The sequence below is a fragment of the Suncus etruscus genome, chromosome 14 (genome assembly GCF_024139225.1).
Source record: "Suncus etruscus isolate mSunEtr1 chromosome 14, mSunEtr1.pri.cur, whole genome shotgun sequence".
NCBI classification, from domain to species: domain Eukaryota; kingdom Metazoa; phylum Chordata; class Mammalia; order Eulipotyphla; family Soricidae; genus Suncus; species Suncus etruscus.
The window spans coordinates 84,637,034-84,649,630 of NC_064861.1; the positions used below are offsets into that span (position 1 = coordinate 84,637,034).

General features: G+C 55.0%; 1 protein-coding gene across 1 annotated transcript; it reads right to left on the reverse strand.

The window, feature by feature from the left end:
* Positions 1-1,059: 1,059 nt before the first annotated feature.
* On the reverse strand, positions 1,060-12,597 carry C14H19orf47 (chromosome 14 C19orf47 homolog). Its single transcript, XM_049787193.1, has 10 exons — positions 12,559-12,597; positions 11,427-11,478; positions 9,790-9,877; positions 9,591-9,705; positions 7,918-7,999; positions 6,873-7,007; positions 6,141-6,287; positions 4,563-4,633; positions 2,888-3,230; positions 1,060-2,423 (listed from the first exon to the last, which is right to left on the reverse strand). Exons 2-10 carry the CDS (start codon positions 11,443-11,445, stop codon positions 2,335-2,337), a joined length of 1,089 nt encoding a protein of 362 aa, XP_049643150.1. The 5' UTR covers positions 11,446-11,478; positions 12,559-12,597; the 3' UTR covers positions 1,060-2,334.

The following is a 12,597-nucleotide window of genomic DNA, read 5'->3' on the forward strand; positions in this document are numbered from 1 at the left end:
TGAAGACCTTGAAGGTAGAGGAAGTGAGGGGTCCCAGACATCTGGGAGGTACAGGGGTGTCTTGGGGAACTGAGAAAGGTGGAAGGTCAGAACCACGTTGTTCCCCAGCAGCTAGGAACAGGGCCACTGGTCATAGAGGCTCCCTCTAATATGGGGTTGGGCAGAGGCACTGCCCAGAAATGCCCCACAGAGAGTAAGAACTTAAGGGTGTGAGGGGCCAGGGACAGGTAGGTGTCCCCTATAAAATGGCATAAAATAGGATGAAGAGAGGGAAAAAACAGCATTGAAGGTCAATATAGCTCTGGAATCTTTCTTGGTTCATCTGTTTTGGGATCATACCTGACGATAATGCTAACTCCTGGCTCTGCACTCAGGAATTGTTCCCTGGGCAGGCTTGGGGACTACATAGGATGCTGGGGATCTAACCTGAGTCTACTGTGTGTGAGGCAAACACCCTCCCTGCTAGACTATTGCTCTGGCCCCTCTGAAATCTTTTTTTTGGTTTTTGGGCCACACCTGGTGGTGCTCAGGCTTTACTACTGTAAAACTCTGTACTCAGAAATCACTTCTGGCAGGCTTGGGGGACCTTATAGGATGCCGGGGATCAAACCCAGATCTGTCCTGGGTCGGCAGTGTGTAAGGCAAACGGCCCCCTGCCCATAATCTTTTTTTTTTTTTTTTTGGTTTTTGGGTCCCTCCCGGTGGCGCTCAGGGGCTACTCCTGGCTTTACGCTCACAAATCGCTCCGGGCAGGTTCAGGGGACCATATGGGATGCCGGAATTCGAACCACCGTCTTTCTGCATGCAAGGCAAACACTCTACCTCCATGCTATCTTTCCGGCCCCACCCTGGAATCTTTTTTTTTTGGGGGGGGGGCACAACCGGTGACGCTCAGGGGTTACTCCTGGCTATGCGCTCAGAAGTCGCTCCTGGCTTGGGGGACCATTCTCTGGAATCTTCTTGACAGCACTGTCATTCACTACCCTTCTGGGGATCCAGTCCCTACCCCAGGGACCATGGGGAGGACACATGAGGTTCTCCACTGCCTTTGCTGAAGAATTAAGTGCAGAACTTCATTTTTAATTCATAGTAAAAAAATTTACAACTTGATTCTTTTTCCCCAGAAAGCCAATAAAATGCAAGCACCTGTTAAAAGGTCAGAGGTGCTGAGGTGCCCGTCGGCCACTAGCCAGGACACTCTGTAGGGGCCACACACCCCAGAGGAGGTGGGATGGAGCCCCCCACACCTGTGCAGGAGAATGAGAACAGGTTCCATTCCTGACCGCCCAGCAGGAGGAAAAGAAAAGAGAAGCTGGGGCGATCGGACACCTCAACTGCTTCCTGGAAAGCAACCAGGGAGTCCCCTGTGTCCCCTCTGCCCTCTGTGCAGGTATGGCCAGACATGGATACTGGCTCTGACCCAGGGTCCTACCAGATGACTTGACTGTCACCTGCCAGCAGGCCCACCCCAGTGTCCTGGCCCTCCTGCACCCCATGATCACCACAGAGGTGCCCCTCCTGGCTAGGATCCCCTCTGGGCAGAATGGCCACGACTGGTCCCCTAGACCTGAGCCGAAAGTAATCTTCCAAGCCCTGCAATGTCCACAAACCTGAGGAGCACCCTGGCCCCAACCAGCCTCTCCCAAGACTACTTTTGGACACTCATCTGCTGGGGCATTCCAAACCCCCATACCCAGGTCACCAGACCCTGATCCCCAAGTCCTCCACGTGGCTCCCTGTCCTCCCCTCGCCTGGCAGCTCTCCCCACACCTTCCTTGCAGGAGGCCGGGGTCACTATGCCCAGTGGCATATGCACCTAGTGGGCAGTCATGAGTGGTGACCACGGCCAAGATGCCTTCTCCCAGCTCAGGGCCTGAGCAGACAGGGTCCCTCTGTGGGTGCAAGTGATGAACTTCGGAACCAGACAACCCCTCCCCAGTTCTGGGAGCCAATCTGGAGATACCCCTCAAGGAGGGGCGGAAGCGGTTTCAAAGTCGCAGAAATCTATTGGAGAATCCCTGGCCCAGCCTGCCACCCACCTGGGGAAGGGGAGAGGAGAGAGAGAAGGGAGAAAGGAAGAGGAAGGAGGAAGAACGAGAGGATGGAGAATGGAAGGGAAAGAGTGGAGAGAGAAGTAGAGGGAGAGGGAATGGGAAAAACAGGGAATGAGAAAGAGGGAGAGAGAGTAGAGAGGGAAGGTCAGAGAGGGGGGAAAGGAGAGGGAGACAGAGAGGAAAGGGAAAAAGGGGCAAAGGAGGAGGAGAGAAGAGGGAAGCTGGGGAGAGAATGTCGCAGGGCAGGAAAGCAGAGTCAGGGGCGTCCCCGCTAACAGTCTCAACAGGCTGGACGCCACGGTCGCCGAGGGGGCCGCTGGGAGGCCGCGAAGGCAGGAGGGTCAGGCAGGACGCAGCGGACAGTCGGGCCTTGCCACGGAAACAGAAGAGAAAGGGACGAGTGAAGAGAGGCCAGGACAGGGACCTGGGATGGGGGACAGGAGGGGAAGGGGAGGAGAGGGAGCACCACGGGCTCCAGAGGGGGTTCTGCTGGGAGTGGGGAAGGAGGACTGGGGGCCCTCAGCACGGGGAGAAGTCAGGAGTAGTGCTGCAGAGGCCCCAGGAGAGGGAGTGCAGAGCGGACCCGGGAGGGACACCAAGAGGCTGGGGAAAGCCACGGGAGACTCAAAACCTGGGGTGCTGGCCCCAGACATCGGCTGGACCCTGAGGGAGGAGCCAGCGCAGGAGCAGAGCGGAGGAGCCAGTGGGGGGCTAGAAGGTTCTGTGGCCCAGTCTCTGGAACACACTGACGGAGCCCGCGTGGTCCATGCTGCAGCCCCGGGCCCCCACCACAGTCCTCTTAACGCTGGGCAGGAGCTCGGCTGCCGACTTACTCTTGGTGCTCGTGACCTGGCTGTCCTGGGCTGCAGGCACCAAAGGAGCCTTGCCCAGTCTCTGCACGATGCTGACTTTGGGCACTGAGTCCGGCTTGCGCTGCAGCGCCAGGCGCCGCGGGGCGGGGGTGGGGGTGGGGGCGGGAGCTGAGCTGGTGGCCTTGGCCTTGACAGGCAACGGGGGCAGAGGCAGCTTCGGGCTGGCACTGGGGGCCCCACGGCTGAGCTTCTTCAGCACCCCGGCGTACTGCAGCACGGAGCTGCTGCTGTCTGTGTCACTGTCCCATGCCGCATCCTCATCTGCCTCTGGGGTGGCCCCCAGGCGGCTGAAGACTCCAGTGGGCTGTGAGGGAAGCAGATAAACCCGAGTGAGGGGGGCCGGAGAGGTGTCATTAGAGAAAAGGCATCTCCCTTGCAAGCGCTAGCCTAGGATGGACCTTGGTTTGATTCCCTGGCGTCCCATATGGTCTCCCCAAGCCAGGGGCGATTTCTGAGCACGTAGCCAGGAGTAACCCCTGAGCGTCAAATGGGTGTGGCCCAAAAAACAAAAACAAACAAAACAAAACCCGAATGAGGGCAGCTCCTCAGGGCTGGGCCTCGTGGCTCACATGAGGAGACCTTGCTTCCCACAGCTGTCTGAAGGGGTGTCTGGCCTTGCCTGGCCGCCTCAGCTGCAGTGGCCACAGTGGTGGTGGCAGTGGGCCTGGCATGGGTCAGGCTGCAAATGAACTCAATGATAGAGGTGCAAGACCCTGGGCAGGAAGAGGCACAGTCATGCAGTAACATCACACCCACCGAGCACCCCAACCACCTGCACAAGGCTTCCATCCCGATCCTGGGGAGGGAAAAGGCGAGAGGTGAGGAACAGGAGCAGAGCAACCTCCCAAGGAGTGCGGGGAAAGGAAATAGGCACTGACAGGGTACAATCCCTGGCACCCAATATGGCCCTGAGCGTCACGAGGAGTGACCCCTGAGCACAGGCATGTGTGGCCCCCAAACTAATAAATCACGGGGCCTTCTGGAACACAGGGCCAGGGCAAGCTTGGCATGCAGGAGCCTCCTGGCTCCATCCCCAGCACTGTGTTTCCGCCCTGCCCCACCTTCACATGGCTGTGAGTGGCCCCAAAACTGAGTCAGCCTTCAGCACCATAAGGACCTTGCTCCACCCTCACCACTGTCCCTCCAGGCGGGGACCTAGAGGTAGAAAGGGTTCAGATGATGTGACCAAGGTCACCAACAGGATGACCTTGGCACCTTAGTGGCAGGGCCAGAGTCATGCTGGGCAGCTCGCTCACACTGGGTGTGTCCGTCACACCATCACCAGTGTCTGGGAGGGGCTGTGGGATCTGTGGGGGGTAGGGGAAGGAGACAGCTACAAAGGTGGGATTATAAAAGATTATAAGTGTCTGCAAGGGAATAGAGGGGCACCCCTAAAGCAGCATCCAGAGGGATCTTGATGGGGGAGCTGCTGAGGCCTGTTGAAGACCTGGGAGCTCCTGCAGCTCAAAGACAGATGAGGAAGTCATCACTGCAAAGAAGAAAACTGAGGCTGGGAAGGCGGGTGAGGTGGCCCCAAAAGTGCAAGGACTAAAGGGAAGGAAGTGTCTGGAACCCCGTCCATGGAAGACAAGAACTAGGGAGCCCGGTGTGGGCCCAATCCCGTCCTGCTACTCACCTTGCTCCCCACCGTTGTGTCTACCTTGATCTCAGCACCCAGACGGTCAAACACAGACGTTCGCTGAGGGCCTGGGGGGGGACGACAAGTGAAGTGTCCATAAGCCACCCTGGATGTGCCTGCACCGCTGAACCCCAACTTTCCCAGAGTGTCCAAATGTTCTCAACCCTGCTCACTCTCCTCACTTTTCTGGGTCCTGTGTCTCTAATAGAGACTAACAGGTCCCCAAGTGGGAAAAACAGGTACTCAATTGAGTCACAGGGATGCTGAGGTGACAGGAAAGAAGTGACACCATACGGGTGTGGAAAAGTCTTGGAAGTCCGAGAGCAACTCTGTACCCTGGGGTGGGCTGAGCTCGTGAGGTCAGAGGGCAGGGGTAGGATGTCAGCCTTCCATGCTGCTGACTGGTTAACACTCTAGAGATATCTATCCCCCTCGGGGTCACTTTAGAGACCAGAGCCCTAAGCACAGTAGGGTACAGTCCAAATACCCAAAAAGAAAAGAAAATAAGATTTGGGGGCTGGAGCGATAGCACACGGTGTTTGCTTTGCACGCTGTCAACCTGGGATGGACCCGAGTTTGATCCCTGGCATTCCATATGGTCCCCCTGCCAGGAGTGATTTCTGAGCGTAGTGCTAGGAGTAACCACTGAGTGCCGCTGGGTGTGGCCCAAAAACAAAAACATAAAAGGTCTGGGACAGAGAGATGATAGAGCTGGTATGGTCTGCGCCTTGGACGTGTACCAGGTTTGTTCATGGCACAGCATAGGGTCCCTCAGTACCACCAGCAGTGATCTCTAATGGATAAAGGCGAAAGGGAAAAGGAAATAGATAGGAGAAGGACAAGGGGAAGAGAAAGGGGAAAAGGAGGTAAGAAGGAGGGGGGGGGGCAGAGAGACAGCACAGCAGTAGGGCGTTTGCCTTGCAAGCAGCCAACCCAGGACCAATGTTGGTTCGAATCCCGGCATCCCATGTGGTCCCATGCCTGCCAGGAGTGATTTCTGAGCAGATAGCCAGGGGTAACCCCTGAGCACCGACAGGTATGGCCCAAAAACAAACAAACAAACAAAAAGAACAAGAGGAGGGGAGGAAGGGAGAGAAAGGAGGGAAGAGTTAGGAAGGGAGGACTGTGAGGGGTGGGAGGAGCGGCTTGCTTTCCTAGAAGTTCCCAAACTTACTGGGCATTCAACCCCTTTATTTTTATTTTTTCAGATTTTAATCTTTTCAGCCTCACCCCCACCACCACCTCCCTGTTCTTGCTGAGGTACAAGAAACACTGACAATGAGGCACGTGTCCATCCCCCCAGCCTGGGAAAGCACATCCTGGTACTGGCACACTAAGTGAGGCTGGAAGCTCCTTCCCCACTAGCCCGGGTGCTCCTAACAGCTCTGCATTCTCCCCTTGTTGTCACCATGAGTGGTGGTAGGGGTGGGTGAAACAGGCCTAGAGACCCCAAGAAGGCCTGCAACGACCACGGAGCAACCCCCCAGCCTCAACCCCTGGACCCTCTGTGCAAGGGCATGGGAGAGGATTGGCACAAACACCAAAATGCACATGCACACAGCTGTCCGTTGGTACCTTTGGCCGCCTGCTGCTCCAGGATCTTTCGGGTCCTCGGGGTGGTGCCTTTGGGCATGTTGATAATGTACTTTCCCTCCATCTCTGCGGTCACCCGCCGCCGCTTGGTGGGGATGGTCAGGCTCTCTTCCCGCCGGGCCTGGGCAGCTGGGGGAGACCACAAAAGGGCACAGGAGACCTTTTATTCCCATGTGTCAGCAGGGCCCCCTTCCCTCCCCTGCCACCTCTCCCCACGGTCTCTGATGGCACATAAAGCCCTCAGTTGTGTCTCATTGTGCCAACACCCCAACAGCATGGACCAGCTGGAATCCTCTCACACTATGGGAGGAGAGGTTGTCCAGAGCTCCAGCAGAGCTGGGCACCAAACCCCAACCCCGGCTTCATGCACTCCAAGGAAGTGCTCGAAAGCTGGGTTCCGTCCCCCAGCTCTGATAAGACACTTTTGCTTTGGTATTTGGAGCTGCATCCTTGTGGTGCTCAGAATGACTCCTGACTCTGTGCTCAGGGATGACTCCTAGTGGTGGCTTTGGGACAATGAGACATTGGGGATCAATCTTGGGTACCCGCTGTACTATATAGTTGGGGCTCCAGGCCAGGGCTTTCTGTGGCCAGGTGGTAGAGCACTTGCCTTACATGTGTGAGACCCTGGGTGTGCTCCTTGGCACCACCCAAACCAAAACCACAAGACAAGTTCCCATCGGTGTACCCCCAACCCCTACCCAAGGCCCTAACCGGCAGCCTTGGCGCTCTTGGCTATCTTGTTGGAGACAGTGACTGAGATCTTGGAAGTGTTGGTGTCCGGTCGCCGTGGGGGCGTCCCAGGTGGGGAGTCGTGGTGCAGACTGTTGGCGATCATGCGGGAGGCAGCTGCCAGGACAGGGAGAGTCTGGTTAGAAAGCGCCCAAGGGAGGCAGCCAGGGTCACTTGGGAGTGGGCAACCAGGCCCAGGAGCCTTTCCCAAGGCCCCCTTCTTGTCCTACTTTTTTCAAGCCCAGCCCAGTGCTGAGCTCTGCCCTCCCCATAGCCATCTCAACAGGGCATCAGAATCTCCCATAGCCCCTTAGTCGTGGCCCTAAATATCAACATGGTGGCATGTTTCTCCTTCCAGCCTCCTCACAGATGGCCCTGACCCCTATCACCAACCATCACCACCGGTAACTTTACTGTCTGACTCCTGGTGACATTTTTCTGGGGGGACTCTCCCACCAGCCGGCAGCTCCACAAGCAGACCCACTTCAGATCTCCCAGGTCCCCCAAGAGATAGGCCGTGGAAAGGGTACCTCTCTGACTTCCCAGATAGGACCAACAGTGAACCCAGGTGTCCACCAGCCACCAGGACTCAGACAGGCCTTGAGAAATGAGGGGTTGGGGGGACACCTTCTTCGAAGGGAGAGGCTGACTCAGAGCACAAGCTGAGCTCCAATGTGAGGAATGTGTGAGCGGGCTCAAACTTCATCCTGATAGGTCATGCTGTGTTGGCCTAGGGTTCAACATTACTGAAGCCACTATCTACATTATGTGGCATATGGGTCAGCTGGCGTTGAAAGTGTGATGGGCTGTGACACTGACCAATATTTTTTTTTGACACTGACCATATTTACAGAACTTTCTGGAAGCCAATGACTACCAAGGAAAACTGGGAACATGCAGAGAATCACTCACCTCCTAGCTCTGTTTTTCTTCAGCGAAGTGACCCCAGACACTGTAGAGCCACTTCTGCAACATTTCCCTAACTGGAGGGGAAGTGTGAGGATATGGGGGCAGATATGGGACTCACCACTTGAAGCACCTCGGCGACTGTCGCCCGGGAGGGGGCCGGAGCTGCAGGGGACAGACTCGGTGGCTGCTTTGCACATGTCCTGCAAAACCACAGAGGTAGGTGCATGTGATGGGGGGCCTGGGAACCTGGAGCTCCAAGTCACAGAAAAAAGTTAAGGGGGGAGGGGGGGAGTATGAGTTGCTGAGATTTCTAAGCCAGTCCTAGAAGAAAGGCACCAGCACCCCCAAAGAATGTTTTCTATAGGTGACCCCAAACCTGGCATGACAAGGAAAGTAGGCTAGAGAAACAAGAAGCAAGTAGGGTGCATGCCACAGATCAGGGCTCGATCTCCAGAATTCCATATGGTCCAGAGTAAGCCCTTAGCACTGCTTGGTGTGGCTTAAGTAATACGGCACATACCCTGCATATCTGGTCCTGGGTCTTCATTGCCACCTAAGTATGGCCAGGAATGACCCCAGGTAGTTCCCTCCAAAATACAGTACATAACAAGCATTTTACATGTGTTTGTTTTCAATTATTATATTTGTTATTATGTCTCTTTAATTCCTAGTTCTTTTTGGGAGGTTTGATTTTAGAGCCACACCTGGAGGTGCTTGGGGGATCAAATGCAATACACGGGGGCCGGAGAGATAGCATGGAGGTAGGGAGTTTGCCTTGCATGCAGAAGGACAGTGGTTTGAATCCCAGCATCCCATAGGGTCCCCTGAGCCTGCCAGGAGCAATTTCTGAGCGTAGAGCCAGGAGTAACCCGAGTGCTGCCAGGTGTAACCCAAAACAAACAAATACAATACACAGAGTCAAACCAGGTGGGCTGATTGGACTCCTATATATGTACTTTTACGTCCCAAAGCCGTGTGTTACACACACACACAAGCACGCGCGCATCTGCACGCTAATGCCAAGCCACACACCATGTTATCTGGGAGGCAGCTGAGGGGTGTGAAAAACATGTTCCAGAGCCTCAGGGAGATGAGATCACCGTCCTCAGGCTGCTCAGATGAGGGGAGTTCAAGGGTCAGAGAGAGAGTGCACAGCGGGTAAAGTGCTGACTTGCCTTGCTCACAGCCTACCCCAATTTGCTCCCTGGCACCACACTCGTAAGTCCCATCAGTGTGTCCTTAAAGATGGGGGTGAGGGTGAGAGTAGGAGTTCAAGACCAAAAAATGATCAAGTCACCAAGTAGGTCCCTGTGATGAGACTATCATAAGAATTATGCATGGTCAGAGCAATAGCAGGGAGGGCATTTGCCTTGCAAGCAGCGAACATAAATTCAACCCCCAGCATCCCATATGGTTACCCTGAGCCTGCCAGGAGTCATTCCTGAGTGCAGAGTCAGGAGTAATCCCTGAGCACTGTCTGGTATGGCCCGAAAACAAAAACAAAATGACAAAGTACCTTAATTCAGGTCTTACTGGCCAGTCTGTACTAACAAGAAATAGTTCATTTATCTTCATGCTAGAGACAATCCTGCTAACGAAGCTTTACCTATCTGAAAACTACAGGGATTAAAAGTCAGGCTCCGAGAGGTTAAGCTAAAAGCCCAATGTCACACAGTAAACACACAGCTTTAAAACTCAGATCAGCTGGCCCGGGTTATGCAGCCTCTTGTGGGCTCAGCCAGCATTCCCCTAGCCCCTCTAGGCCCCAGAGAGGACCGAGCAGCGCCCCACCTGACGGTGTACCACCTTGGCATGCTTCAGGATGGCAATGATGTCACCGACCACGGTCACGCCCAGCTCGTTCATGATTTCCTTGTTGAGATCAAGCAGCATGCTCTTCTGGATCCTGCAGGGGCGAGGAGGTCATGGAGGGGCCCGTCCCTCACCCCCACAGTCCTCCCAACCCAGCTGGCCCCGTCCACTCCTTCACCTGTTATCCACAAACATCACGGCATAATTGACAGCAGGTCCCGGAGGAATGCCGGCTTCCTTAAAGAACTGGATCCATTCGGAAGTGGCTGCAGGGAGGACAAAACCTGTTACTCCCATTACCCCCACTATTCCCTCCAAAATGAGCGGTAGCCCAAACAACATGGCCACAGCTTCCATGAGTTTAATGCCACATATGGGACTGGGGTAACGGCACAGCGGGGAGGGTGCTTGCCCTGCATGTGGCCAACACGGGTTCAATCCTTGGCATCCATCCCATAGGGTAACCCTGAGCAATGCCAGGCGTGATCCCTGAGCACAGAGTCAGGAGTAACCCCTGAGCACTGCTAGGTAAGGCCCCAAAACTTAAATAAATCAAATAAATAGGGGCCAGAGTGATAGCACAGCTGTAGGGTGTTTGTCTTAAATGCAACCAACCTGGAATGGACCCAGGTTTGATTTCTGGCATCCCATATGGTCCCCCGAAACTGGGAGAAATGATTTCTGAGCACAGAACCAGGAGTAATCCCTCGGCACTGCCAGGTGTGCCCCCAAAACATAAGCAAATAAATAAATAGATGCCCAGTATTGCTCCAGAGCCCAGTCGGATATAGTCTCCCTCCAAAACAAAAAAAGCATGCCCACCAGAGCACAGAATCAGGAGTAAACCCTGAGCACTACTGGATGTGGCCCAAAAACAAAACACCAAAAAGGTTTTTTATTTATTTATTTATTTTATTTTTGGTTTTTGGGTCACACCCAGCAGCGCTCAGGGGTTACTCCTGGCTCTATGCTAAGAAATCGCTCCTGGCAGCCTTAGGGGACCCACATGGGATGCTGGGATTCGAACCACAGACTTTCTGCATGAAAGGCAAATGCCCTACCTCCGTGCTATCTCTCTGGCTTCCCAAAAAGGTTTTTATTGGTGGCATTAACTATAAAGTGACATGAGGAATGACGGTAATCAGGGGGAAATGAGAGAATCCTGGGGAGTGGGGGTGAGGGGGAAGCTGGAGAGAGTAGAGCAGGGAGGGTGCTTATATCCCCAACATCCCACATGGTCGCCCTGGAGTAACTCCTGAACATTGCCAGGTGTGGCCCAAAAAGAACCCAAAGAAGAAGGAAAAAAAAAAAACAACCAAAAAAACAAAATAGAAACATTTTCTGTATCACATTCCCAGCCCAATCTCCCCTTCTACCTAGTTCTGGGCTTCTGCCTACCCTGGGGGACACCCAGATCTCAGAGGAGTCCAAGCAGCCCCAGAACACAGAGAGGCAGGAGAACAGGGGGGATGGGGAGAGCAAGCTGGTAGGAACCCGGATAAGTGGAGACACCGTAGCCAGCCCCTCCCAACATGTGCCTTCCATGTCCCCCCAGTGACAGTACCAAGACTCGGAGCCCCGTTCGGAAGCTCTGGGGAGGGAACCAGTTAGGGGTTCTGCCAGCTCCCCTGAGCCCCCTCCTTCATGCCACATTGTGTGGCCAACCAGGAGGCCCAGCCCAGCCCAGCCCAGCCTCCATGTCCTGATCCAGCGCAGCTGTTGCTGACAATGACATGGGCACCCTCCCCCAACCCCACACCCTCCAAAAGGTCTAAGGGGAAAGGGGGCCCCCCCAAGAGAAGACCACAGACTCACCCATCGTCACCGAGACCATCCTCTCTCTGGCCCTGCAGTGCCTCCTGGGAGCCTTGAAGAAAGAGTGGAGAGAGACCGGCCTGAGTGTTGACCCTTGCAACTGTCACCTCGCCAGGGAAGCGAGCATTCCGGGTTGAGGGTTCACAGCCCAGGAATAGCCCCAGCAGCTGGCAGGCCTTCAGCCGCCACCACCATCCCTCCTGCTGGGGCCAGCTTTGGGGCCAGTGTCCCACTGGAGAGGGTGAGGAATGAGACTTTTCCCTTAAACACCTACGTTTTTATCCGTTCAGAAATGGGGGAGGGGTTGCTGAGACACCCCCCCACCTCCACCCCTAGATGGGAGGTGTCCTAAGAGCTGGTAATTGGAAAGGGCAGAAACAAAAAATCTGGCTCTGGGCAGGGATGGGGACAGTGTTAGCAGCTGTGACCTGGGGGTGGGGGTACAAAGCAGCCCATGGAGTGAGCCCCACAGGTTGGGAAGATGCGTGTTCCAGGGGTGAGGCCATGTGCAGGGCATTGGCACAGGAATGTGGGGGGCACTGGGTCAGCAGAGACTCGAGAAGGGGGGGCTGGGAGAAAGAAAGTTCAGAGAAGGGGCTGAAAGAAGGAAGTGAACCACCCTTACTTAGATGAAATCAGAAACCCTTGGTTTGGCCCCCAGAGACTGTCTTGTGGCCACACTGCCCCACCCACTGTCCCCCACCCCTTTTATTACTGATCCTACCCTAATCAATAATTATGCCCCACCCTAGGTACACAATTAGGGGCATACCTAGGGTGTGACCTAGTGATAGTATATTGGATTATAGCTTACTTGGTATTCTGCTCCCACCCTAGGGCGGTACCTGATTCTTGGGTACCATCCTGAACCCTCAGACCCGCCAGCTGAACAGGGTGGCAGACGCATGGTCCAAGCTAGAGGAGAAAGGCCTCACCATCCAGCGCCATCCAGGGCTGATTTATAACCCCAACGTGACATGTAGCCTACTGTCCCTCAGTTCCTGCTCCCCACCCCAAGACCCTACCTAGCACCTGCTTGTCCCCCCTCACATACCTCAGCCCCTCCTGACCCCAACCCCTGCTAATGCAGAAAAGAAACACGGCAGGGTTCAAACCCAGATCTGTCACTTACAAGCTGTGTAAACTGGACCAGTCACTGCTCCAGCCAGGC